Source organism: Pistacia vera, unplaced genomic scaffold (assembly GCF_008641045.1).
Source record: "Pistacia vera cultivar Batoury unplaced genomic scaffold, PisVer_v2 Contig294, whole genome shotgun sequence".
Taxonomy (NCBI): Eukaryota; Viridiplantae; Streptophyta; class Magnoliopsida; order Sapindales; family Anacardiaceae; genus Pistacia; species Pistacia vera.
The window spans coordinates 94,219-117,991 of record NW_022196106.1 but is presented as its reverse complement, the minus strand read 5'-3'; the positions used below and the strand labels follow the sequence as shown (position 1 = coordinate 117,991).

The 23,773-nt window shown below is 35.8% G+C and overlaps 2 protein-coding genes across 5 annotated transcripts; both read left to right on the top strand.

The window, feature by feature from the left end:
* Positions 1-532: 532 nt before the first annotated feature.
* LOC116135106 (probable transcription factor KAN2) lies at positions 533-7,920 on the top strand. Of its 4 annotated transcripts, none has more exons than XM_031420811.1 (6): positions 533-1,534; positions 1,708-1,784; positions 2,697-2,742; positions 5,336-5,495; positions 6,700-6,757; positions 7,331-7,920. In XM_031420811.1, the coding sequence occupies exons 1-6, from the start codon at positions 808-810 to the stop codon at positions 7,445-7,447; spliced, it is 1,185 nt and encodes a 394-aa protein (XP_031276671.1). In that variant the 5' UTR covers positions 533-807; the 3' UTR covers positions 7,448-7,920. The 4 variants fall into 4 exon arrangements, with proteins under 4 accessions (XP_031276671.1, XP_031276669.1, XP_031276670.1 ...); XM_031420809.1 differs by having other exon boundaries at positions 6,697-6,757; XM_031420810.1 differs by lacking the exons at positions 5,336-5,495; positions 6,700-6,757; positions 7,331-7,920 and adding exons at positions 2,863-3,022; positions 4,227-4,284; positions 4,858-5,280.
* A 12,313-nt stretch (positions 7,921-20,233) lies between these two features.
* Positions 20,234-20,863, top strand: LOC116135116 (DNA polymerase eta-like). The gene is made up of 3 exons (XM_031420823.1): positions 20,234-20,358; positions 20,419-20,566; positions 20,642-20,863. Exons 1-3 carry the CDS (start codon positions 20,234-20,236, stop codon positions 20,861-20,863), a joined length of 495 nt encoding a protein of 164 aa, XP_031276683.1.
* Positions 20,864-23,773: the final 2,910 nt, after the last annotated feature.

The following is a 23,773-nucleotide window of genomic DNA, read 5'->3' as shown; positions in this document are numbered from 1 at the left end:
GTAAAAATTATGGGTTCATCATATCACAATGAGTGGTTGTGAATGTGAATGTGGGTTTAACAAACCCTAGGCTGTGGAAAACAGTGACTGGAGTAATTAATTAATTAAAAAAATAAATAATAAAAATATTGTTGAATTTAGGGTTTTGTGAAAAGGAGCAAGAGGCATAGGTTTCAGTAAAGAGAAAGAAAAAGAAGAGTATGTGTGGGTTAGAAAGGTAAGTAATAAGTTAAGTAAAAAGTATATTTAACTTGTTGAGAGACAAATGCACACGTTAAAGCTTTTTTAACATTAAAATCTTTTTTTTTTTTTTTTTCTGGTCTAAAAAGAAAAGAAATAATAAAATAAAATAAAAAAGAATAAGTCCCTAGACTTCAATTTACTTTATTTTTTAGTATCCTTTTTCTTGCTTTCTCACCCTAGTACCCTAACCCCACGTCCACAAAAGAAACACAAACTCTCTCTCTCTCTCTCCTCTTTTGCTATTACCCCCTCAAGTGTCATTTTCTCACATATACTTCACACAAAAGAAACAACCATTCACTTCTCATACCTTGTCATTTCTTCTCTTTCTTTTCTCTCTCTTTCTTTCTTCTTTTCTTCTCAATCTCAAATCTCTGCAACTACTCCTCTTAGCTCTTAAAATTGATCAAATCCCATCTCAAACAATTCCATACCTCAAAAATCATCAACTCTTTCACTTAGATCACTTAAAACACTCTTTTTCTTGAGGATACTTATAAACAAGGAGAAAGAGTGGAAGGGAGAGAGAAAGGTGTGCAAACGAGAGCTTGAAGGGGTTTTGAGATGGAGTTATTCCCAGCTCAACCAGATTTGTCTCTGCAAATCAGTCCACCAAACACCAAACCAACATCAACATGGAGAAGAACTAGTACTACAGAAGAAGAGATGGATTTGGGATTTTGGAAGAGAGCTTTGGACTCGAGGAACTCCGTGTCTTCAATGGCTAAACCAGATAGTTGTTTTGAGCTTTCCTTATCGAACCCAAGGGTTTCAGAGTCCAACCCCAACCAGTTTCACATCCTTCAGAACAATAACAATTGTAATGGTAGCCTTTTTCACTCTTTTCCCCAAAACCAGTACCCTACTCACCACCAAAACCAACTCCACAACCCAGTTCTTTATCATCATCCTCATCCTCATCCTCATCATCACCATCACCATCATCATCATCAACATCAACAACAACAACAACAAGGACTCAGCCAAGAGATTGGTTTCTTGAGACCCATAAGGGGAATTCCTGTTTACCAAAATCATCCTGCTGCTTCTTCTCCTTTCCCATTTCCTCAACAACCTTTGGATTCTTCTTTGGCTACTTCTCCTCCTTCTTTGGTTACTAACAACACTAGTACCTCAAGTTTGAGTTCCTATCAGTCTCAAGGGCTGATGAGATCGAGATTTATGTCGAGGTTTCCGGCCAAACGCAGCATGAGAGCACCAAGGATGCGGTGGACAACCACACTTCATGCTCGCTTTGTTCATGCTGTTGAGTTATTGGGTGGCCATGAAAGTATGCTTCATTTTGTTTCCTTCTTTCTATCTTCCTTTTTTTTCTCTTTTACTTTCTTTTCTTTTATCTCCTTTTCTTATCTTTTCCCTCGTATTATCTTTTACATATATTATTTCTCTTGCATCTTTAGACAAGATAAGTTTTTTACTCATATTCTTCTTTAATGGGTTCAGGAGCTACTCCAAAATCAGTTCTTGAACTAATGGATGTCAAAGATCTTACCTTGGCTCATGTTAAATCTCACTTACAGGTAATAATCAAACCCCTCTTTCTCTGTTTCTCTTCTTATTCTCCTTTTAAGGGTTCCCTTTAAATGTAAATTCTAGATACATATTTATATTGAAGTATTTTACATAAATTTCCAGTCTTGAATTTCATCTCTCCTTCAACTGTTAAAGTCCTTGATGCAGCGCTAATGGAGGTTATTGTTAGCTCAATTTGTATGTTAAGAGCCTACATTACTGGAAGGTGAAAATAGCATATAGATTCCAAATTCCAATGTTTCCCTGCAGAGGGTCTCTCAAATCCTTAGCACTTCTTTTTCTACTAGATCTGATGGTCCTGCAAGCTAATAAACAGCTTTTTGCTTGGAAGAATGAACCACCTCAAGTAAGAGAAAAAGAAAATATAAATTCAATAACAAGAGAGAGAGAGAGAGTGAACCATCGATTTCAGGAAACAAATAAGACAAACCCAAAAAATTCAAAATAAGTCATAACCAAGGCGAGGCAGGTTTACGCTCAGTCAGTCCCGTTTTCTTTTAAAAACGTTTTCTCTTGCACAGGAGATAAGGAAGAAAATAATCACAAGTACAGAACACTATCATTTCTCAATGATATCTTCTTCAGATGGGTTAGTTTAACCCATTTTCTTTTTACCATGGTTAACCACTTTCACCTCTAGCTCTTTTGCATGCATTTATATGAGCATAGATGCTTCCGTGTGTAGTTTCATATTCATCTTCCAACTTTTTTACTGTTTGTATTCTACTCAGTGCACTGTATCAGACCATGTCCGGTAGTTTTAAAAACAGTATCTTGGTCCATTTCTTGTTTTGTTCTTTATCCGGTTATAAATATTAACGTTTTCTTTCTTATTCTAATCCACTATTTGTTAAGCCTGATATGGGTTTATTTTATTTTATTTTCTAATTTTTTTGCAGATGTATCGAACTGTGAAGACCACCGATAGGGCAGCAGCTTCTTCAGGTTTCGCCTCTGGTGTTTATATATATATATATATATATGATTTATGATTAAGAAGGATAGTAACAATGTAGTTAATCATATTTATATTCTATAAATCGGGCTTTAATATTATTTATGCAGGACAATCAGATGCCTTTGAAAATGGATCATCCGGTGATACTTCTGAAGATTTGATGTTTGATATTCAACACCCAAGAAGGCCCGAGCTATCTATGCAGCAGGGAAGACCAAATGTTCATCAAGAGAAGGAATATCACGGCCTCTGGAGCAATTCTTCAAGGTGAAACTTCTATGTTTTCTCTAACTTTTGTGCTTCAGTTCATTGGTTGTTTACTAGGAAATAAAAATCCCACAAATAAAAAATAGAAAAACCGTTTTTCAAACCTCACTTATTTCCCTAAATGGGGCAAAAAAAATTCCAAAGTCTTTGACTTAGTGTTTGATCGTTTGATATCGTGAACAATAAAGTCCGCGTGCAGTAGTCGGTTAAGAAATTTTTTGACTTCTGAAACCAATTCTTCTTGTTTGAGAATTCTTAGAAAGATCTAATCCCTTTCTCATTTATATGAACAGCCATAGTTAATGGTTGGCGCAAGTCATTTTCCAAATAAATAAGTAAAATGTTCAAAACGAAACAATAGAGAGTTGATGACTATAACACTTTTAAAACATATCTTCTTCGTTCTCCTCTTGTCCTTGAACTTTGTTCCTTAAAAATATAGATGTTTGATAAGAACGTTCGCCTAGAATATAGCATATTTGCTTAAAAAGTTTAAATACTGGAAGAACATTTTATCTTAAATATAAATAAATATATGAATAAAAATCTCATCTTTCCTCTTCCTCTTCGTCTCTTTCTCTCTCCCACCACACACTCACTGGTGCACTCACATACAAACATAGTTTCATGCAATAAATCACAAAAAGAGAAAGAAATGATTCCTCTGGTTTGTTCTGTCAGTCCACGACCGTGAACACTGAGCCCTCCATGATGGGGTAATTATATACATACAATCTCTTCTAGTAGTGGGTGAAAAGGAAAGTAAAAGAAACCACCAACTCTCTCCTACCATTCCAAGACAAGGGAATCCTTATTTGACAAATCCACCTAAAAAATGGAGATATCTCTTTCCTCTGGATTTTGTGGGCCCAGATTTTAGGGTTAGTAAATGGGTCCTACAATTTAGAAAACTTAGTTTCAAAGCTAGCTATCTAAACCCTTTGATGGATGGACCCATTAGTGGGAAATCTTGGTATTAAAGCTATGATCTTTGAAACTTCCCTTCAGTTTGTTGTTAGGGTAATGGGCAATCACATGGGGGTGGCTTCAACTTTTTTTCAATCAGCATAATATGTAAAGTGATGAGGAACTATAAACAAGACAGTAAAAAGATAGCTTTTCTTTTAATCTTTTTTTTTCTTTTTCTCTTCTGCATGGCTTCCACTGATTGGAAATATTCCCTCAATGTGTTGTTTTGTAGCAGGGAAGCTTGGCTGCATGGGAAACAAAAGGATTCCAATGGAAACCTCCCTTCTCTTGAGGTATTTCATTTCAAACTTCGAGTTTCATATAAATGGAAGAAATTAATATTGATGGTCAAAGAGTAAAAGATCTAAGGGACAAATTTGTCACTCTAGTAAGTCCAAGATAATAAAGTGCCTTAATTCCTGAAATTGCAGACTTTATTGTCCCCTTCATAATTAATCTCATTTGCCCTATTAACTCAAAATCTAATCCAATATTTGACTCATGAAGGCCAGCTTTTGATGTTTGATTTGATAAATTCTGAAGATGGATGAGAGTTAAAAGTAGCTAGGGTCAAATCAAAAGTATAGTTTAATGGCATAAGAATAATGCAATACTCGTGAACAGCAATGAAGTTTAGGAATTAATAGTATAGGCAGTAGGAAAGCAAATGAGAGATGTATACTTTTGCAGGCTTTTTTCTTTCTTTCTTTAATTTCTTTCAGATGTATTGTACTATAGCATTGTTTCTTTTTTCATTGATAAATATTCTATCGTTCTCTGAGTCAAAATGTCCTTTGATTCCTATCTTCACATACTTATCTTCTGAATATTATAATTAATTATTTGTTTGTTTCTGGGTTGGGAAGGATATGGATCCAAAGTGCTTGAGCTACGACGGAATATCAGATGTAAGCTCACCAAATCTTTCAGGGACGAGCCCCAAGAAGCCTAATCTGGAGTTCACCTTGGGGAGGCCACATTGAAATCGTCTCCCTAAACTACTCATTTTGAAATGATTAAAATCTCTCTCAAGCGAGCTGGTGAAAAGAATCAGGTACCCGCTGAGAAAATCAGAGAGAAAAAGGAAAGCTAAAAAGAAAAAGAAAAGAAAAAGAGAGGTAAAGAAAGACAAGGAGACAAGAAAGACAGAAAGCAACAAAAGGAAGAGGGTGAGAAAAAGCCAATGTCCTTATTACTATCTAGCTAGCAATCAAGCTGTGAGATCCAAATCAAAATATTTTATTCCTACGTAAATATGAAATCTAATTGATTTTGTATGTTTTGCAGTCNTGTAGTTAATCATATTTATATTCTATAAATGGGGCTTTAATATTGTTTATGCAGGACAATCAGATGCCTTTGAAAATGGATCATCCGGTGATACTTCTGAAGATTTGATGTTTGATATTCAACACCCAAGAAGGCCCGAGTTACCTATGCAGCAGGGAAGACCAAATGTTCATCAAGAGAAGGAATATCACGGCCTCTGGAGCAATTCTTCAAGGTGAAACTTCTATGTTTTCTCTAACTTTTGTGCTTCAGTTCATTGGTTGTTTACTAGGAAATAAAAATCCCACAAATAAAAAATAGAAAAACCGATTTTCAAACCTCACTTATTTCCCTAAATGGGGTAAAAAAAATTCCGAAGTCTTTGACTTAGTGTTTGATCGTTTGATATTGTGAACAATAAAGTCTACGTGCAGTAGTCGGTTAAGAAATTTTTTGACTTCCGAAACCAATTCTTTTTGTTTGAGAATTCTTAGAAAGATCTAATCCCTTTCTCATTTATATGAACAGCCATAGTTAATGGTTGGCGCAAGTCATTTTCCAAATAAATAAGTAAAATGTTCAAAACGAAACAATAGAGAGTTGATGACTATAACACTTTTAAAACATATCTTCTTCGTTCTCCTCTTGTCCTTGAACTTTGTTCCTTAAAAATATAGATGTTTGATAACAACGTTCGCCTAGAATATATCATATTTGCTTAAAAAGTTTAAATACTGGAAGAACATTTTATCTTCAATATAAATAAATATATGAATAAAAATCTCATCTTTCCTCTTCCTCTTCGTCTCTCTCTCTCTCCCACCACACACTCACTGATGCACTCACATACAAACATAGTTTCATGCAATAAATCACAAAAAGAGAAAGAAATGATTTCTCTGGTTTGTTCTGTCAGTCCACGACCGTGAACACTGAGCCCTCCATGATGGGGTAATTATATACATACAATCTCTTCTAGTAGTGGGTGAAAAGGAAAGTAAAAGAAACCACCAACTCTCTCCTACCATTCCAAGACAAGGGAATCCTTATTTGACAAATCCACCTAAAAAATGGAGATATCTCTTTCCTCTGGATTTTGTGGGCCCAGATTTTAGGGTTAGTAAATGGGTCCTACAATTTAGAAAACTTAGTTTCAAAGCTAGCTATCTAAACCCTTTGATGGATGGACCCATTAGTGGGAAATCTTGGTATTAAAGCTATGATCTTTGAAACTTCCCTTCAGTTTGTTGTTAGGGTAATGGGCAATCACATGGGGGTGGCTTCAACTTTTTTTCAATCAGCATAATATGTAAAGTGATGAGGAACTATAAACAAGACAGTAAAAAGATAGCTTTTCTTTTAATCTTTTTTTTTCTTTTTCTCTTCTGCATGGCTTCCACTGATTGGAAATATTCCCTCAATGTGTTGTTTTGTAGCAGGGAAGCTTGGCTGCATGGGAAACAAAAGGATTCCAATGGAAACCTCCCTTCTCTTGAGGTATTTCATTTCAAACTTCGAGTTTCATATAAATGGAAGAAATTAATATTGATGGTCAAAGAGTAAAAGATCTAAGGGATAAATTTGTCACTCTCGTAAGTCCAAGATAATAAAGTGCCTTAATTCCTGAAATTGCAGACTTTATTGTCCCCTTCATAATTAATCTCATTTGCCCTATTAACTCAAAATCTAATCCAATATTTGACTCATGAAGGCCAGCTTTTGATGTTTGATTTGATAAATTCTGAAGATGAATGAGAGTTAAAAGTAGCTAGGGTCAAATCAAAAGTATAGTTTAATGGCATAAGAATAATGCAATACTCATGAACAATAATGAAGTTTAGGAATTAATAGTATAGGCAGTAGGAAAGCAAACGAGAGATGTATACTTTTGCAGGCTTTTTTCTTTCTTTCTTTAATTTCTTTCAGATGTATTGTACTATAGCATTGTTTCTTTTTTCATTGATAAATATTCTATCGTTCTCTGAGTCAAAATGTCCTTTGATTCCTATCTTCACATACTTATCTTCTGAATATTATAATTAATTATTTGTTTGTTTCTGGGTTGGGAAGGATATGGATCCAAAGTGCTTGAGCTACGACGGAATATCAGATGTAAGCTCACCAAATCTTTCAGGGACGAGCCCCAAGAAGCCTAATCTGGAGTTCACCTTGGGGAGGCCACATTGAAATCGTCTCCCTAAACTACTCATTTTGAAATGATTAAAATCTCTCTCAAGCGAGCTGGTGAAAAGAATCAGGTACCCGCTGAGAAAATCAGAGAGAAAAAGGAAAGCTAAAAAGAAAAAGAAAAGAAAAAGAGAGGTAAAGAAAGACAAGGAGACAAGAAAGACAGAAAGCAACAAAAGGAAGAGGGTGAGAAAAAGCCAATGTCCTTATTACTATCTAGCTAGCAATCAAGCTGTGAGATCCAAATCAAAATATTTTATTCCTACGTAAATATGAAATCTAATTGATTTTGTATGTTTTGCAGTCGAGAGAGAGAGAGAGAGAGAAAGAGACAACTTTAGATAGAGAGTGACGACCCTTTAACTATCTTTAAAAGTATCGAGTGATCCTTGGTAATTGTAATGGAGAGAGCACTTTACATTTTATCAATTATATTTTATATAATTTCCAACAAGGGATTATATTTCTGTTTTCTTTCTGCTGCCTTATTGTTAATGCTTTACACTTCATCAACAAAAACAATGGAAAGCAGAATATAAACTAGCTACCAACTGGGAATTAAAGGCATAAATTTTTTTTGTTCAAATTACAAAAAGAAAACACCAACCCAAAAGTCGAAATCTTTTACGCCCTTTACTCTCATTCCACTTTCAGACCTTTAACAAATTGTTTGATTAATAGATGACTTATTACTCAGTAACCTAATTTAATAAAACTGCAAAATAATAATTAATATTGACTTTACATCTATGTTTAATCTCAATTATTGTGTTATTTATTAAGTGGATAGTTTATAACCACCGAAATTTCTTGATAATGTGGCAGTGGGCAGTAGTATCCCCACAAAATAATTCCATGGATGAGCAGAAAATTCTAACAGAATGATTGATAAAAGCCAAGGAAAAGTCTAGAGAAGAATAGGGGAAGACAAGAATATAAAGTGTTTGTATAGTAAGATTCTTACCAAAATTTTGTTTTCTAGTCAGATGTTTCTTTTTCTACAAGTACACAATTTTATTTCGTTGGCATATATTTGGCCAAATAATGAACCAACATTTAGCAAGTCTCATGTGCTAATAAAGCATTACTACTAGTTATGATTTGATACAATGGACCAATCTATACGTTTTTTAGTCATCAATTCATATGCTGCACCTTCTGCACTGCAGGTTAATTCATGAAGAACCACAAGAAAATTTGATGTAATGTTTCTTGCAAGTTCTTCAGTATATGCAGAATTTAACTTAAAACCTCTTACCGGATGATCTCGTTAGCTAGTGTATGTAAATGGTTAATTTATCGGCTCCATTTAACACTAAAAGGCAACATTGAAAACGTTAAATTTTTGTCTTATTGAGATAAGGAATTTATGACCAGTCCGTTTCTCCCATCAACGGTTTATCAACATCATTTGTCTTTCAGTGGTAATTAGCGAGTAGATTTTGAAGATAAAATAAAAAGTGGACGTCCATACATAGATAATTCTTGAAAGGAACTATAACTTATTAGGAGAGATACGGCTCTTAGCTCTCACAAAAACGTCCAGTCACAGCGAGTCGATTATGACCTTATATAAATAGCCTCTCACTTTTCTTAGTCCTAAAACTAGCAAAATCTTCTAGAGTAGAAGCTTATCATATATGTGTAAAGTGAAAGACAAAGTAACATCATTTGATGCCAATATGGCAAAATTTTAGTAAGTTATGTCCACACTTTCAAATATGGTCTAAAAGCATAAATTTTGCAATATTATGAAAAAAACTCACACACTTTCCTTTCTACCATTATTCTTTGCTAAACGACGAGTCATGAACAGCGAACTGCACTGAATTTTTGCTAAATCAAACAACAATAACATAGTGGGCATGTTGTATATATTCTAATAAAACCACCAAAAATGGTGAGCTTCTGAGTCTGGTTCTCTCGTAACTTTAGTTGTTAACTTTTAGTTGGGTTTATTTCTAGGGCAAAAGCCAGAACCTTTTTAAGAAGGGATTGCCTTAGAACTTCTCTTTAGGAGGCAAAAGAGAAAGAAAAAGGACGTGGTGATAAAATTCAGGAAGAAATAATGGAATAAATTTTCACTTTTTCCAGTTGGTTGAGAGCTTGAATTGAAAGGTTTGCTTGTATGAGAGAAGAAAGTTAAATTATTATTTGGTAAAAAGAGAGCCAAAAAAAAGTGACGTTAAAATCAAAGATAAAAAGAGAAGGAGAATAACTTTACCCCTTTATTTTTGCCTTTGTCAGCTGAGATTTCAAGTTTTCCACAATTGGGTCACTATTGCCTTTGTCATATTTTCAATATTTGCAACAAATTAAATATTTTTTTCAATTTGAGTTTTATTAATTGTAAATCAACTAGATGAAGTTAATATAAAATACTTACTTTCAACTAAAAATTAATTGCACGTACTTTTGCCAATGAAATTAAATAAAACGTAATAAGAATGTCAAAGTGTCAGATCAATTAGCTTTCAGCATGTGCCTAGATATTAGAAACCCTAGTCAGAGAAAAGAAAAATAAATTTTCCAGCCAACCAAACAGACTTTACTTTACACAAGAAATGAAAAACACAGCGTCTGTGGAGTAGAAAATAAAAATTGAAAAAAAATTGGTGAGTGATGGGAAATCAAAATTTAATATAATGAATTAGCTCATCCCCCCTCTTGGAAATTCTAAAAAGCTTTGTCAGTAAGCTTTTCAATGGGTCGTATGGGAACAATTAATGGCCATTAATTGAATTCACTGGAATTCTCTTTATAGGTACGTGCAGAAGTAATTAATTAATGAGGATATTCAGAGAGACAAGACAACTTCTCTGCTGTTATCCAAAATATACCGTTTTATTAACTGCCCAGTTAATTCTTTGATTAATTGCATGAATTCTATATAAAAATGGACAATTTTTTATTTTTTGTTTAATTTAGAAAAAAATATATGAATAATTTGAGAGGAACGAGGGTGAAGAAGACAAAATGAAGAAAAGAGAGGGAGGGGTCTGGTTTTTAAGTTATAGAATGATGCCACGTTTTAATAATAAAATTCTCGTCTGCATGGTAGCTTTTTAGCAATTATTGCTGTCATCATCACCTTTTTTTTTTTTTTTTTAAACTAAGATTTCACTATTATAATACTCAGATATTATTAAATAATAATACTCAAAGACAGATAAGAGAATTAATGATGAGTTTGACTTTTCTCANTCCCAAAATATTATTCTATATTTTTTAATTTCTTTTAAACCTCTTAAATTTGTTAATTTAACTAAACACCCCCAAATATTTTTTTTAGAAATTGCAAAAACACTCCGGCCACCGTCCAGCGGTGGTGGCCGACTGTCTGTATTTAATGAGTGGGTTGGAGGTATTTTTGTTAACTTTTAATATTTTATTATAGAGGTGTTTAGTAAATAAATAAACATAGGGGATATTTTTGTTAATTTCCAAATCCTACATCGTAATACCCGACCAATTTAACTTTTTTTTCAAAAGATTATTCTAAAAACTATCAGAATAATGAACCAAACAGAGCCTATATATTTAGCAAGGTTTTAAAACCTGGTCGAGGTGAAACCCGACAGAGTGGTTAGGTCCCGATTGAACCGGTTTAACTAGCGAGTCAAACCGATGACATCATCATGACAAAAGGTTTGAAATTCAACAAAAACACCCCTAAAATTACAGATAAGTCCCTACAATTTGAAATCCTGTAAAAACACCCCAAATTACTCCATTAGCGTCGACAACCAAGGCCAAATAGGGCATGTTTGCAACGTCAACAACACACCCCATCACCATGAAAACTCTCCCTTCAGCCTCCTAACCAAAACCCATCCCACCCCACCCCATTCGCCTCGCCAATCGCCGACAACAGCTAATCATTTTTGTGATTTCTGGTTGTTTCACTCACCGGAAATTACCTATGTCACAACTTTTTGACTCACTGGCCCTTTCTCTTCAAAAGCCCCAACATCTCAGCAACCAATTGTTCATCGATCGTTGTCCTAATCTCTAGGATTTGCAATGAATAGGAAAATTGGTAACCTGGCCTAGTGAAGGTCTCGAGTCCTAGTTGACCCGATTCAACCAATCGGGCTGGGCCGAGTTTTAAAACACTGATATTTAGCCGCCTGCAAATTGCAAAATGCGTAATGTAAATAACCATTAAAGAGTCTGAAATATCAATAAAGAAAAAACTTAACCATTTCTTTTGAATATTGATTTTATATAAGTTACCTAATCCAATAACACCTCTCTATAATTATAATGGTGGGATCAAACTAAATTTATTACTTAAGGAGGGTATAAGTTACTAAAAGTATAGTTACAAAAATTATTATTTTGTCTTAGTTATCTTAGTACAAGGGGTATACAGGAAAAGTATCTACTATATTAATAATTAATTAATAGAACATATCAAATCTAAAGTATAGAAATTGATAAAAAAGATAGACATAGTTTCAAAAAAACAAGTATATATATATAGTTAGTAGTGTTGGAAAAATATGTACAGTTATCTTAAAGTCAAATTTTGCATTCTCTTTAATGTTTTTCTCTAAAAGTAAATTTTGAAAATACATTGTACTATAACACAACTCATGCAATTTTCAACCAATTCAAGTGATATATTTCCTTCTTCCTCTAGCAAATCAACTATAAATCATTGTCCCAAACAACTTTAGATAAATATTTTATTTCAACTTAAACTTTTAATATAACATAATATATATTTTTTGCAATTTATAGATAAGTATCACTATGTGGAGGCAAGTTCCTTAAGAAGAAACCTAAAAAAAATATAACTTATTATAATGTGAAGTTTATCTTATTTATAACCGGCTCAAGTTGGAACAAAATTTTTTTATGACTATATAGAGGTTATTTTTATATAGAGTATCACTGTAGAAATGTTATGTTGCCATTGAAATACAATTCTTGTATCCCGGAATATTATAAGCATGAGTCTAGAATAATTTATGAGCATTAATACCTCAATTGGATAGACAATTTTTGGAGTACAAATGCAATACGATTGATGAAGTTAAAAATTTGGTTTGTGCAATCTTATAAGAAATCAACATCAAATTATAGCATATATCAATAATTTTCTTGAAATTACGGTAGCCAAAACAATCATCCTTCTGAATTGCAAGTAAAATTGTTTCCAAAAAAACGGAAGAAAAAAAAAATTATTCCTTGTCATTCACTATGTTTTTCCTATTAGCTGCCATCACAAGGTTATGAGCTTTTCCTACAAGAAGGCAGTTATTCGACCTTTGATAAGAACGATGCTTGGGACTTGGTTCCCCTACCTCAGGTAAAGGACAAATAGGTGTCTAGTTGGGTGGACAAAGCAAAAACATAGTGTGAAGATCAATTAAGCAATATAAAGAAAGAATAGTGGACAGGGATTTTCTCAACAATATGGTAGGATTACGAGAAAACTTTTGCTCTTGTTGTAAAAAATGAATATTGTCCTGATTTATTGCAGTGCTATGTTCGTTAATGGGACTTTCTCTCAAATGGCACATAAACAAGTCTTCATGAATGGTGATCTACAAGAAGGGTTTACATGGCTCCTTTTCTCAGGTGTTTCTCCATAACCCTAGGAAGTTTCTACAACCCCTTAAGAAAAGTATATATGGTATTAAACAAGCACCTGAGCATGGTTTGAAAAGTCTCTATTGTAAATACCTCTTTGGTTTTCGTCTGGTGACATGATTGATGCTTTTCTTTGTAAAAAGCCTACACAGGTCACAATATTGTTTTTCCTTATATGTGATAACATGATTATATTCGGTGTGTTATTAATGGGATTGCATTTTGAAGTCTCAATTACCTAGTCAATTTGAATGAAAAGGGACTTACGTTACTTCTTAGGGATTGAAGTAGCCTTCTATCCTGAACGTTATCTTCTTTCTCGTATAATTAAACAATTGATATTCTTGATCATGCTCGCCTTACTGATAAAGGACAATGATACTCCTCGGGAAGTTAAAATGCGTTATTCTTTTTATGATGGTATCCCTTTGTCAGATCCTACCTTTATTTACTATTGTTGGAAATTTAGTTTAGTTACTATCACGTGTCCAAGTCTACTTTTTTTTGTTCATGTTGGTAGGTAGTGTGTTGACTTCATACTACAGTTCATTGGGACTATGTTTTCTGTGTTTTCTTTATTATGCTATATCTCTGGCACGCTTTTTCAAAGTTCTCCTGATTTCCTTCTACTTATCCTTGCATTATGTGCATACTCTAACGATGAGTGGGGCTAGTGATCCTATTTATCACAAGTCCATTTAAGGTTTTTGTATCTTTTTGGGGACTCTTATTTCTGGAAGGAGCAAAAAGCAACGGTGGTTTCAGATCTTTCACTGAAGTAGAGATTGTGCTATGGCTGCTACTACTTCTGAGAGTGTTGGTTATAGTGGCTAGGGAGATATGGGTGTTTCTATTCCTCATCCCACCCTCTTTATTGTGATAACAAAAGTGCTTATTCAGATACAACACAACTTGTCTTCCAAAAGCAGACTAGGATATGAGATCAACTATCATGTAACTCAGTTCAGTTCTGCAGCATGGGCACTATACTTTGCCTTTTATTTCCTCTTCCATAGTTGATGTGTTTACAAAACTCATTCTATATGTGTTTTCGTTTTTTGCGGTGGCAAAATCCCAATGCTACGTGCTGCTGCATTATGAGTTGAGAGGATGTAGAATTATTATCTTAATGGTGTTTAGTATGTTTTCATGTATAAAGGCCGTTTAGCCGTGTCTTGCAAACTTGTGATCTTTATCTTAATATATGTGTTTTTACTGTATTGCTTTTAGGAGTTCCTATGGATGAAACCCTAGCGCCTCTCTTTTGAGTTTCTTCAAATTTGTTTACTTGATTTATCAAGGCAACACCACCTAAAATTCTTAGTGTTTAGAGGAATAATACATAATAGAGAACATGACACAAAGCAAATGGTTTGCGGGGCACATGATGAATTCCATCTTTTGAAACCTGAGAAATATTTATTTGTATAACCTTATAGCAAAATACAATATTATTCCTTGACTCAGTAGGTGTATAATCCTGTTAATTAGCAATACCAATATTATTCCCTTGGCTCTTAGTAGGTGATGAATATCCCACCTCCTTAGATTATTAGAATGTAAGATCACCAAACCTAGGTGCATTTTATGCTCAAAATGATTCATGTATCTCTTTTTGTTTGTTTCTCATAATTTGTATCCGAAATATCCTTTAACCTGATTTAAGGATACATTTTGTATAGAGGTGATTTATATCATCTAAGGATTAAATGTAACGCACTCCTTTTAAGTAGCCAACTTTACACCCTGTGTAAGTAAACAACAAAAAGGGAAAGAGAAGAGCAAAACGCTGGTTGGAAAATGATTTCCACTTGTCAGAAACGGACAAAAGAATGATGCACAGCAACATGCCATTATATACAAAAAGATTCAAACAGGACTAACCAACCAAGCCTATGGCATTCCGCCAGCAATAAACCTGATATACAGGGAGGAAAAATAAAAAGAATAAGAATACAGGGTAAAAACGCAACAAGTCAACAATAAAGTAAAAGACTAGTAGCTATCCTTTATCATTTAACACCCCCCGCAAATGGAGAATAGTCATGTACTATTCCCCATCTTGGTAAGTTGAGCTTGTAAAGATAAGACGGCAGTGGTTTGGTGAAATTACTGGCTAATGGATGAGAGGAGCCAGGGCAATAAATGATACTTCATCTTGAATCTTGTCTTATGAGGTGAAATCAGCTCTTGTGTGGTCCTTTCATGAAAACCGGATTTGCAACGATATGTAAAGCTGCCTGGTTATCACAAAATAAAGTGGCTGCTTGAGGAGAGAAATGCACAAGAGCTGGAGGATGAATCGAGCCATGTAAGTCAGAAAAAGTTGTGCCAGGACCGGTTACTCAGCTTCAGCCAAAGATATGAGACAACTGATTGCTTCTTGGTCTTCCAAGAAAATATGGGAGTGGCATGAAGAACAATATCGGTTTTGGATTGCGAGAGTCGGGGCATGAGGCCCAATCTGAGCACAGTAGGCCTGAGTTGAAGTTGAGTGTAGAGAAGCGTAGAAGGCTTGAGCTGGTGCGGATTTAATGATCTCAAAATGCGGTATGCAACAGCTAAATGAGAGGAAGCAGGGCATACATGAATGGCTGCCCCCAGGTAAGGGACAACAAACAGATGTCTGGTCGGGTTATGGTACGTACACAAGCGACCAATGAATCTTCGAAAAATGCTGGGATCAAGTAATAAGTCCTTCAGTGTGCTGATCTTAAAATGTTGATCCATTGAAGTTGAGAGGATTGAAACCCAAGATACCCGAACTCAACTAATATGTCCAACGCATATTGCGGTGGACAAAAATGAATACCCTTTGTAGATCGAGCAATTTCAAGACCAAGAAATACGAAGAGTACCAAGATCTTAATCTTGAATTGCTATTCAAAAAGGTTTTGAAAAGGCCATCGCAACAGTGGAATTACTAGCAACTAGGAAATCATCAACATAAATCAGAAAAGGCTATAAAAGTGTCTCCATCATGCTTGGTGAATAAAATATAATCAGATTGGATTGGATGAAACCCAAAGCCAGAGAGAAGATGAAGCTTAGAGTTCCATTGCGTATGCTGGCTTCAGGCCATAAAGGCTTTTAAGCAATTACAAACTTGAGTGGAGCAACCTTAGTGTATCCCGGGGGCTTTTTCATGTAAAATATCTTCTATGAACTCTACATTAAGGAATGCGTTATTTACATCAAATTGATGTAAATACCCAGCCTTTGATGGTAGCAACACTGAAGGCATTTAACAGCACGAGCTTGGCAACGGGGGAACAAGTCTCATGTAATCTATGCATTCTAGTTGGGTGTAGCCCTAGCACAAGTTCTAGCTTTAAGTCTTTTCTATGGCTGCATCAGACTTAAATTTAATGCGATAGACATACTTACAATCAATGGCAGCCTTACTTGAGGAAATCAGTGAGTGTCCAGGTATTGATGCTTTCCAGGCAGCGATCTTCGCATACATAGCCTTGCACATTAAGGATCTTGATTGCTCTTTTTTCTGTTTATAGGAAGTAGGTTCGGATGTAAGGGATATGAAGAAGAAAAACGCTGAAAAGAAGGTTAAAAAATTTGTAGACAAATACTTAGAGAGGAAATAGAAAGTACATTGATAAAGGAGTGCTGTGGAAAACGATGGTGAGGTGAATCAAGCAGGCTTGTTGACAGTGAAAAATCCTTGAGGTATTGAGGTGCATTTCTGGTTCTGGGGATTTTCGAATGGTAGGGGCTTGAGGGTTGAGATTGAATGGTGGTTGGCTAGGAAGAAAAGTAGGAGAGAGGAAGGGGAAGTGGAAGTGGAGGGCGGGGAATTACGGATAGGTGGTGGAGGGGAGGATTGGAGTAGGTTGTGAGTGGGTGGAGCGGAACCATAATAGTAGAGGATAGAATGGGAGGAGGGAGATTGGGAAGAAGAAAAAAAGTTAGAGAGGATGGTGGGAGACGGGCAGTTGGGGGTTGAAATGGAAAAATAAATTCATGAAAGGAAATATCCCTTGAAATAAAAGTGCTAGTTTAATATCCAAAAGTTTATAGCCTTGGTTCCAAAAGGACGCAAGGAATATGTCAAGCTAACCTCTAGGGTAAAAGTTTTGCGATTATGGGAAAGAGTGGCGCAAAACAAGAGAACCAAGATTCTCAATGTGGGGCATATCAGGTGGTTTGATGAAAGGAGCTCCCATAGGGGTTTTATTATCTAAGAGGGGTGTGGGAAGCCGGTTAATAATATATGTGGCAGTGGAGTTGGATTCATTCCAGTAATTAAGGAAGACCCGCTTGTGGAAAGAGGGCCCGTGCATATTTACAAATGTTGATGTTTTCGCTCAAACAATTCCATTTTTTGAGGAGTGGCCACAAACTTTTATGATGGATGATGCCGGTTTTATTAAAAAAAATCTTGCATATTAAACTCGCACCATTGTCACTTCGGAAGGACTTTGATTTTTGTGTGAAATTGTGTCTCAACAAGAGTATAGAAAGCCTCAATGCATTTTCTGGTTTCTGTTTTGGTGGCAAGTAAAATTAAAGCCATGTGTTGGGGAAAATCATAAACGATGGTTAAGAAGTATGTCGTGACCCATCATGTGCGATTCTGAGCAAGGTCCTCAATATATCCAATGAACTTAATTAAAAAATATGTGAAGATGAATGGGAGCTCACAGGAAAAGGGGGAGACGTAAATTAGCTAAGGGACAAATGCATGCAAGAATTTGTATTATAGATGAACTCTGTCTGTGTAACAACCGATCAGAAAATTAAATGTAACCTAGAATGAGATAAGTGACCTAGGCGACATTGCCAAAGATCTATGCTAGAAAAGAGTTGTAACAGAAGAAAAACAAGTAAAGGAGTATGTATTGTGGAAGGGAAAGTCAAATGGAATTTGGGAGAGCTGAGGGAAGGAACATCCTTGCAACTGAAATGTATAAAGGCCATGCCGGAGTTACCCGTCAATAATTCTCTATGCAAAGCAGGTCCTGTATAAAAACAGTGAGTAGAAGAAGAAAAGCAACAACAATGAAGTTGAATAGTTAGTTGTTTGCAGAAATTAAGTTGAATGAACAAAGAAGGGAACGCATAGAACATCGGTAAGAATAATTTTTGGAACCGGATAAGTGAATGGTCCCAATGTGGGTAACAGGGATGAATTCCCAGTTGGGAGTTTCACAAAATAAGAACGTAAGTATAGCGGTGAAGAAAGAGTGCTGCAGACCAAGGGTCGGTAGCGACTGTGTCAATGATCTAATTGAGGATGGTCAGGATTGATAAATGTTTGGTGTATAGATAAAAAAAAGGGAATACCGAATCTCGGTCCGAATTAAAGGTGGATTGTGAATGAACAGCAGAAGCCTCAATTGAGATTCCGGAGGATGGAGTAGTGCTAGTATGCAGATATTGTGCTGTCAGAACGTACTTGTCATCCCCTTATCTTCAGGGTCAGTGCAAAAGAGAGAGCAGTATGATTAGCAAGAAAGGCAGGAGATGTTGCGTTTAGGGTGGTATTTGTGTCCTGGAGGGTAAGCCAGGAGTATTGTAAACACTTCTCAATGGTGTGCCCAGTTAAAGTTACAAGCGAAAACAAAGGGGCGGCCAGCATTGCCAGCTTTTGAAGCAGTTTCAAAGGAGGGCGAGGATTTTCAATGGCTACAATCTGGGCGATCTTTCTTGGAAGATGGTTCGGTCTTGGGAAAAGATTTGGATGGTGTATATGGTTCTTGAAACTATGGCCATGGTTTGCGGTGGAGGGGGTTGGGAAGTAATTGGTGATGGTGTTCTTGCTGCTTACCAAGAGGAGAAGACTTTGAAACAGGGGGAAAGGATCCAGGAAGCATGATCTGGTCACGGATGTGGGAAGGAGTCATGAAGACCAATTAAAAACTAAACCACACAGTCTTGCTGGTAGCGCTCCAACAAGGTTTTCATGGCACACACTTACAGTAGGGAAAGGATCGGACATAGAGACTCATCCCAAAGAGATTTTTAATTTCCAAAGTACGTGCTTACCGAATAATGTTCTTGAAGGGAGCAGCCATTGCCTTTTTAAGCTGATAGATGCGGGGGCCATTTTGGTGAGAAAAACGTGCTTCAAGATCCAACCAGATGTCTTGTGCATTATCAACGAATAGAACACTAGATTGAAGAGACAAACTGATCAAATTGTGGAGCCAAGAAACGACCATGTCGATACAACGCTCCCAAAGCTCAAGTAAAGGATCATCGGGGTGTTTAGATTTGGAGAGGGTTCCATTGATGAATCCTAATTTGTTTTTGGCACAGAGAGATTGACGCATAGAGCGAGACCAGGTGGCATAGTTATCTGTCGAGAGAAGATCAGAGACAAGGGTTAGAGCGGGATTATCACCATGGTCAAGGCGATAAGGGTTCGCTGGATCAAGAAGGTTGAGGTAGGGAGAGGAGGTGTTTGATTTGTGGTCAGAGTGGGATTCGGAGGAATCAGAATCAGAAGTTGCCATGGGAAAAAACTCTCGGTAGCTCTGATACCATGTAAAGAAACAGCAAACAAAGGAAACAGAGAGAGCAATGCAATGGCTGGAAAATGATTCCACTATTCAGTAAAACAGTACACTCAGAATGATGCACAGCAACGTGCATATATATAGAAAAGATTCTAACAGACTAACAAACCAAGCCTATGGCATTCTGCCAGCTAATAAACCTATATACAGGGAAAATATAAAAGAATAAGAACAGGGTAAAAACGACAATTAACAATACAAGTAAACGACTAGTAGCTTATCCTTTATCATTTAACACACTACGAAATAATTCATGTTTTAATTAAAATCCTTAAACAACTAAACCTCCAAATAAAATCCTAATTAAAATTAGAAAACCAAATAAGAAAGAGGAAAATAATATAAAATCCTAATTTTGGAAAATCTGTCCTACATTAAAAAAGATAGATAATTCTCTGGAATAATGTTATTGATGGTTGAATAATTGGGAAAAAAAAAAAAAAAAATCTAGTTTTTTAAGTTTGTAAGAATTGCTTCTGATAGTGATAGTGAAGGTACAGTATTGAAGGTGTATTTTTTGTCCTTGGATTCTAATAGTGACGATTTACTAAAATGCTCTTCTGTTTGAAAACTTACATGTCTTCTGTTCATATTTCCTTGCATTAGTTATGCTGTAGTTTGTTCTGCTCTGAAAATGTGATATTTTTCAATGCAGTGGAGCAGGAAAGCAACCGCATTTAAGGGTTTACCTTCCGCTGCGGTGCAGTACAATGAGTGGAAACATGGGGCCCTGATTACTGTTAGGTTTGAGGCTCGGAAATATGGTGTAAAGCTGTAAGTAAGTTTTAGTTACTTTCTGAGGAACTTTTTATTTGGTGACAAAATACTTTCCAGAAATGCATTAGATTTAGAAATCTCGTGCATGATTTTCAGTCCAACGAGAGGTGATGAGGCAGAGGAAGTTTGTCCACAAATTGAGCTAGTCCAAGTCCCTGTAGTCCGTGGTAAAGCTGATCTGATTACATATCAGAATGCATTGTTGGTTAACATGCAATGTGAATGGATCATTAAATTTGATTGAAAAGTTATCTTATGACAACTTTTATGAAATTTGCAGTCCATTCTTTCAAGGAAGGGTCAGAGGGCTTCTATTGATAAAGTGTATCTCGATCTTACTGATGCTGCAGAAGCTATGCTAGCAGAAACTCCTCTAGAGAGCCTGGAAGTGGTAGATGAGGAAGTTCTTAAACCACATATGTTGGGGCTTGGAAGTGAGGTAAAAGATCCTGCTTTTAGGTTTTCTGTAATATTTTACAAATGCTTAGGTTATGATGATTAAATGCATTGAGTGAATAAACTTGATGACGGCTGAATACAGACCTTTAGACATATGATTTCAATACAAATTTCTCAAAGCATAACTACATTACTCATTCGAACTCTCAAATTCTTGCTCTTAGCATAAATTATTTAGTGAACCCTGCACTCTAGTTGATACTTGTGTACATAGGCTTTAAAACATAAACACCCTTTAGGTTTAATGTAAGTAACAGTTAGACCCAGAGGTTTAAACAAGTGACATAACAAGCCCAAACGTTGTAATATAGTAATATTTTCATCTAAAAGTAACTATCATTAGCTTAATCTATTAGATGAAGGGGTAAAGTTGNAAAAAGAGAACAATATGCTTTTAATTTATTGGATAACTTATGAGGAAATAAATAAATAAAAATCCTAATTCCGTAAACTATAATATAAATGCCCAAGGAACCAAAAGAATTGTTGTCTTTTGCACTTATTCGGGAAATTAATTATTTTTTCCTCTTCCATCATCGGTAGAAATAAAGGATGGATAATTGAGGAATAATATAATTAAAGATAACAAAATTATTAATCACTTAACGTTATTGATAGCCAGATGCTAATTATTTTACAACTTTCTTGCCAAACTTAAATTTCTCTTAGATTAATGCATCTGTAAGGAAACAGCAAACAAAAGAAAAAGAGAGAGCAATGCGATGGCTGGAAAATGATTCCTCTATTCAGTAAAAATAGTGCACTGTAAATGATGCACAACAACGTGCATATATACAGAAAAGATTCTAACAAACTAACAAACCAAGCCTATGGCATTCTGCCAGCAAATAAACCTATATACAGGAAAAAAAATAAAAGAATAAGAAAAGAGGTAAAAACGTCAATTAACAATACAAGTAAATGACTAGTAGCTTATCCTTTATCATTTAACACCCGCCCCGGAAGATGGAGAATAGTAATTTACTATTCCCATCTTGGATAAGTGAGCTTGTAAGAGAAAAGAGGGCAGTGGTTTGGTGAAAGTATCGGCTAACTGAGATTGAGAGGGGACATGGGCAGTAATGATACTTCCATCTTGAATCTTGTCTCTAATAAAGTGATAATCAAGTTTTATGTGCTTGGTCCTTTCATGAAAAACCGGATTTGCAACGATGTGTAAAGCTGTCTAGTTATCACAAAATAAAGTGGCTGCTTGAGGATGAGAAATGCCAAGATCTTGGAGGATGAATCAGATCCATGTAAGCTCAGAACAAGTGGCTACCATGGAGCGATACTTAGCTTCAGCGGAAGATCTTGAGACAACTGATTGCTTCTTGGTCTTTCAAGAAATAAGGGATTGGCCCAAGAAGAGACAATATCCGGTTGTGGATCTACGAGAGTCGGGGCATGAGGCCCAATCTGAGTCACAGTAGGCCTGAAGTTGAAGCTGAGATGTAGAGGAGAGTAGAAGGCCTTGAGCTGGTGCTGATTTAATGTATCTCAAAATGCGGTATGCAGCAGCTAAATAAGATGAAGAGGGCTGATTCATGAACTGGCTGAGTAATTGGATAGCAAAGCAGATGTCTAGTCGGGTTATGGTAAGGTACAACAAGCGACCAATTAATCTTCGAAAAATGCTGGGATCAAGTAATGGAGTGCCTTCAGATTTGCTGATCTTAAAATGTTGATCCATTGGAAGTTTGAGAGGCTTGCAACCAAGCATACCCGAATCAGCTAATATGTCCAACGCATATTTGCGTTGACAAAGATGAATACCCTTAGTAGATCGAGCGATTTCAAGACCTAAGAAATATCTAAGAGTACCAAGATCTTTAATCTTGAATTTGCTATTCAAAAAAGTTTTGAGAGAGGCAATAGCAGCAATGGAATTACTAGCAACTAGGAAATCATTAACATAAATCAGCAAAGCTATAAAAGTGTCTCCATCATGCTTGGTGAATAAACTATAATCAGATTGGGATTGGGTGAAACCAAAGCCAAGAAGAGAAGATGTAAGCTTAGAGTTCCATTGCCTTGATGTTTGCTTAAGGCCATAAAGGCTCTTAAGCAACTTACAAACTTGAGTTGGAGAACCTTTAGTATATCCCGGGGGATTTTTCATGTAAATTTCTTCATGTAAATCTCCATTAAGGAATGCGTTATTTACATCAAATTGATGTAAATACCATCTTTTGATGGCAGCAACACTAAGAAGGCATTTAACAGTAACTAGCTTGGCAACGGGGGAAAAAGTCTCATGATAATCTATGCCTTCTAGTTGGGTGTAGCCCTTGGCCACAAGTCTAGCTTTAAGTCTTTCTATGCTACCATTAGACTTGAATTTAATGCGATAGACATACTTACAATCAATGACATCCTTCCCTTGAGGTAAATCAGTGAGTGTCCAAGTATGATTGCTTTCCAGTGTAGTGATTTCAGCATCCATAGCCTTGCACCATTAAGGATCTTTGATTGCTTGTGTATAGGAAGTAGGTTCAGATTTAAGGGATATGGAAGAAGAAAACGCTTGAAAAGAAGGGTTAAAAAATGTGTAAGACAAATAATTAGAGAGAGAAGAGCACTTACCGTTTGATAAAGGAGTTGCTGTGGAAACTGATTGTTGAGGTGAGTCAAGCAAGGCTTGTTGACAGTGAAAATCCTGGAGGTATTGAGGTGCATTTCTTGTTCTGGTGGATTTTTGAAGTGGTGGAGGTTGAGGTTGAGGTTGAGATTGAATGGTGGTTGGATAGGAAGAAGAAGTAGGAATAGAGGAAGGGGGAGTGGAAGTGGAGGGTGGGGAATTATGGATATGTGGTGGAGGTGAAGTAATTGGAGTAGGCTGTGAGAGAGGTGGAGCTGGAACCATAACAGTAGAAAGATTTAGAATGGAAGGAGGAGATTGAAAAGAAGAGAAAAAAGGTAGAGAAGGATTAGTGGAGACAGGTAGGTTGGT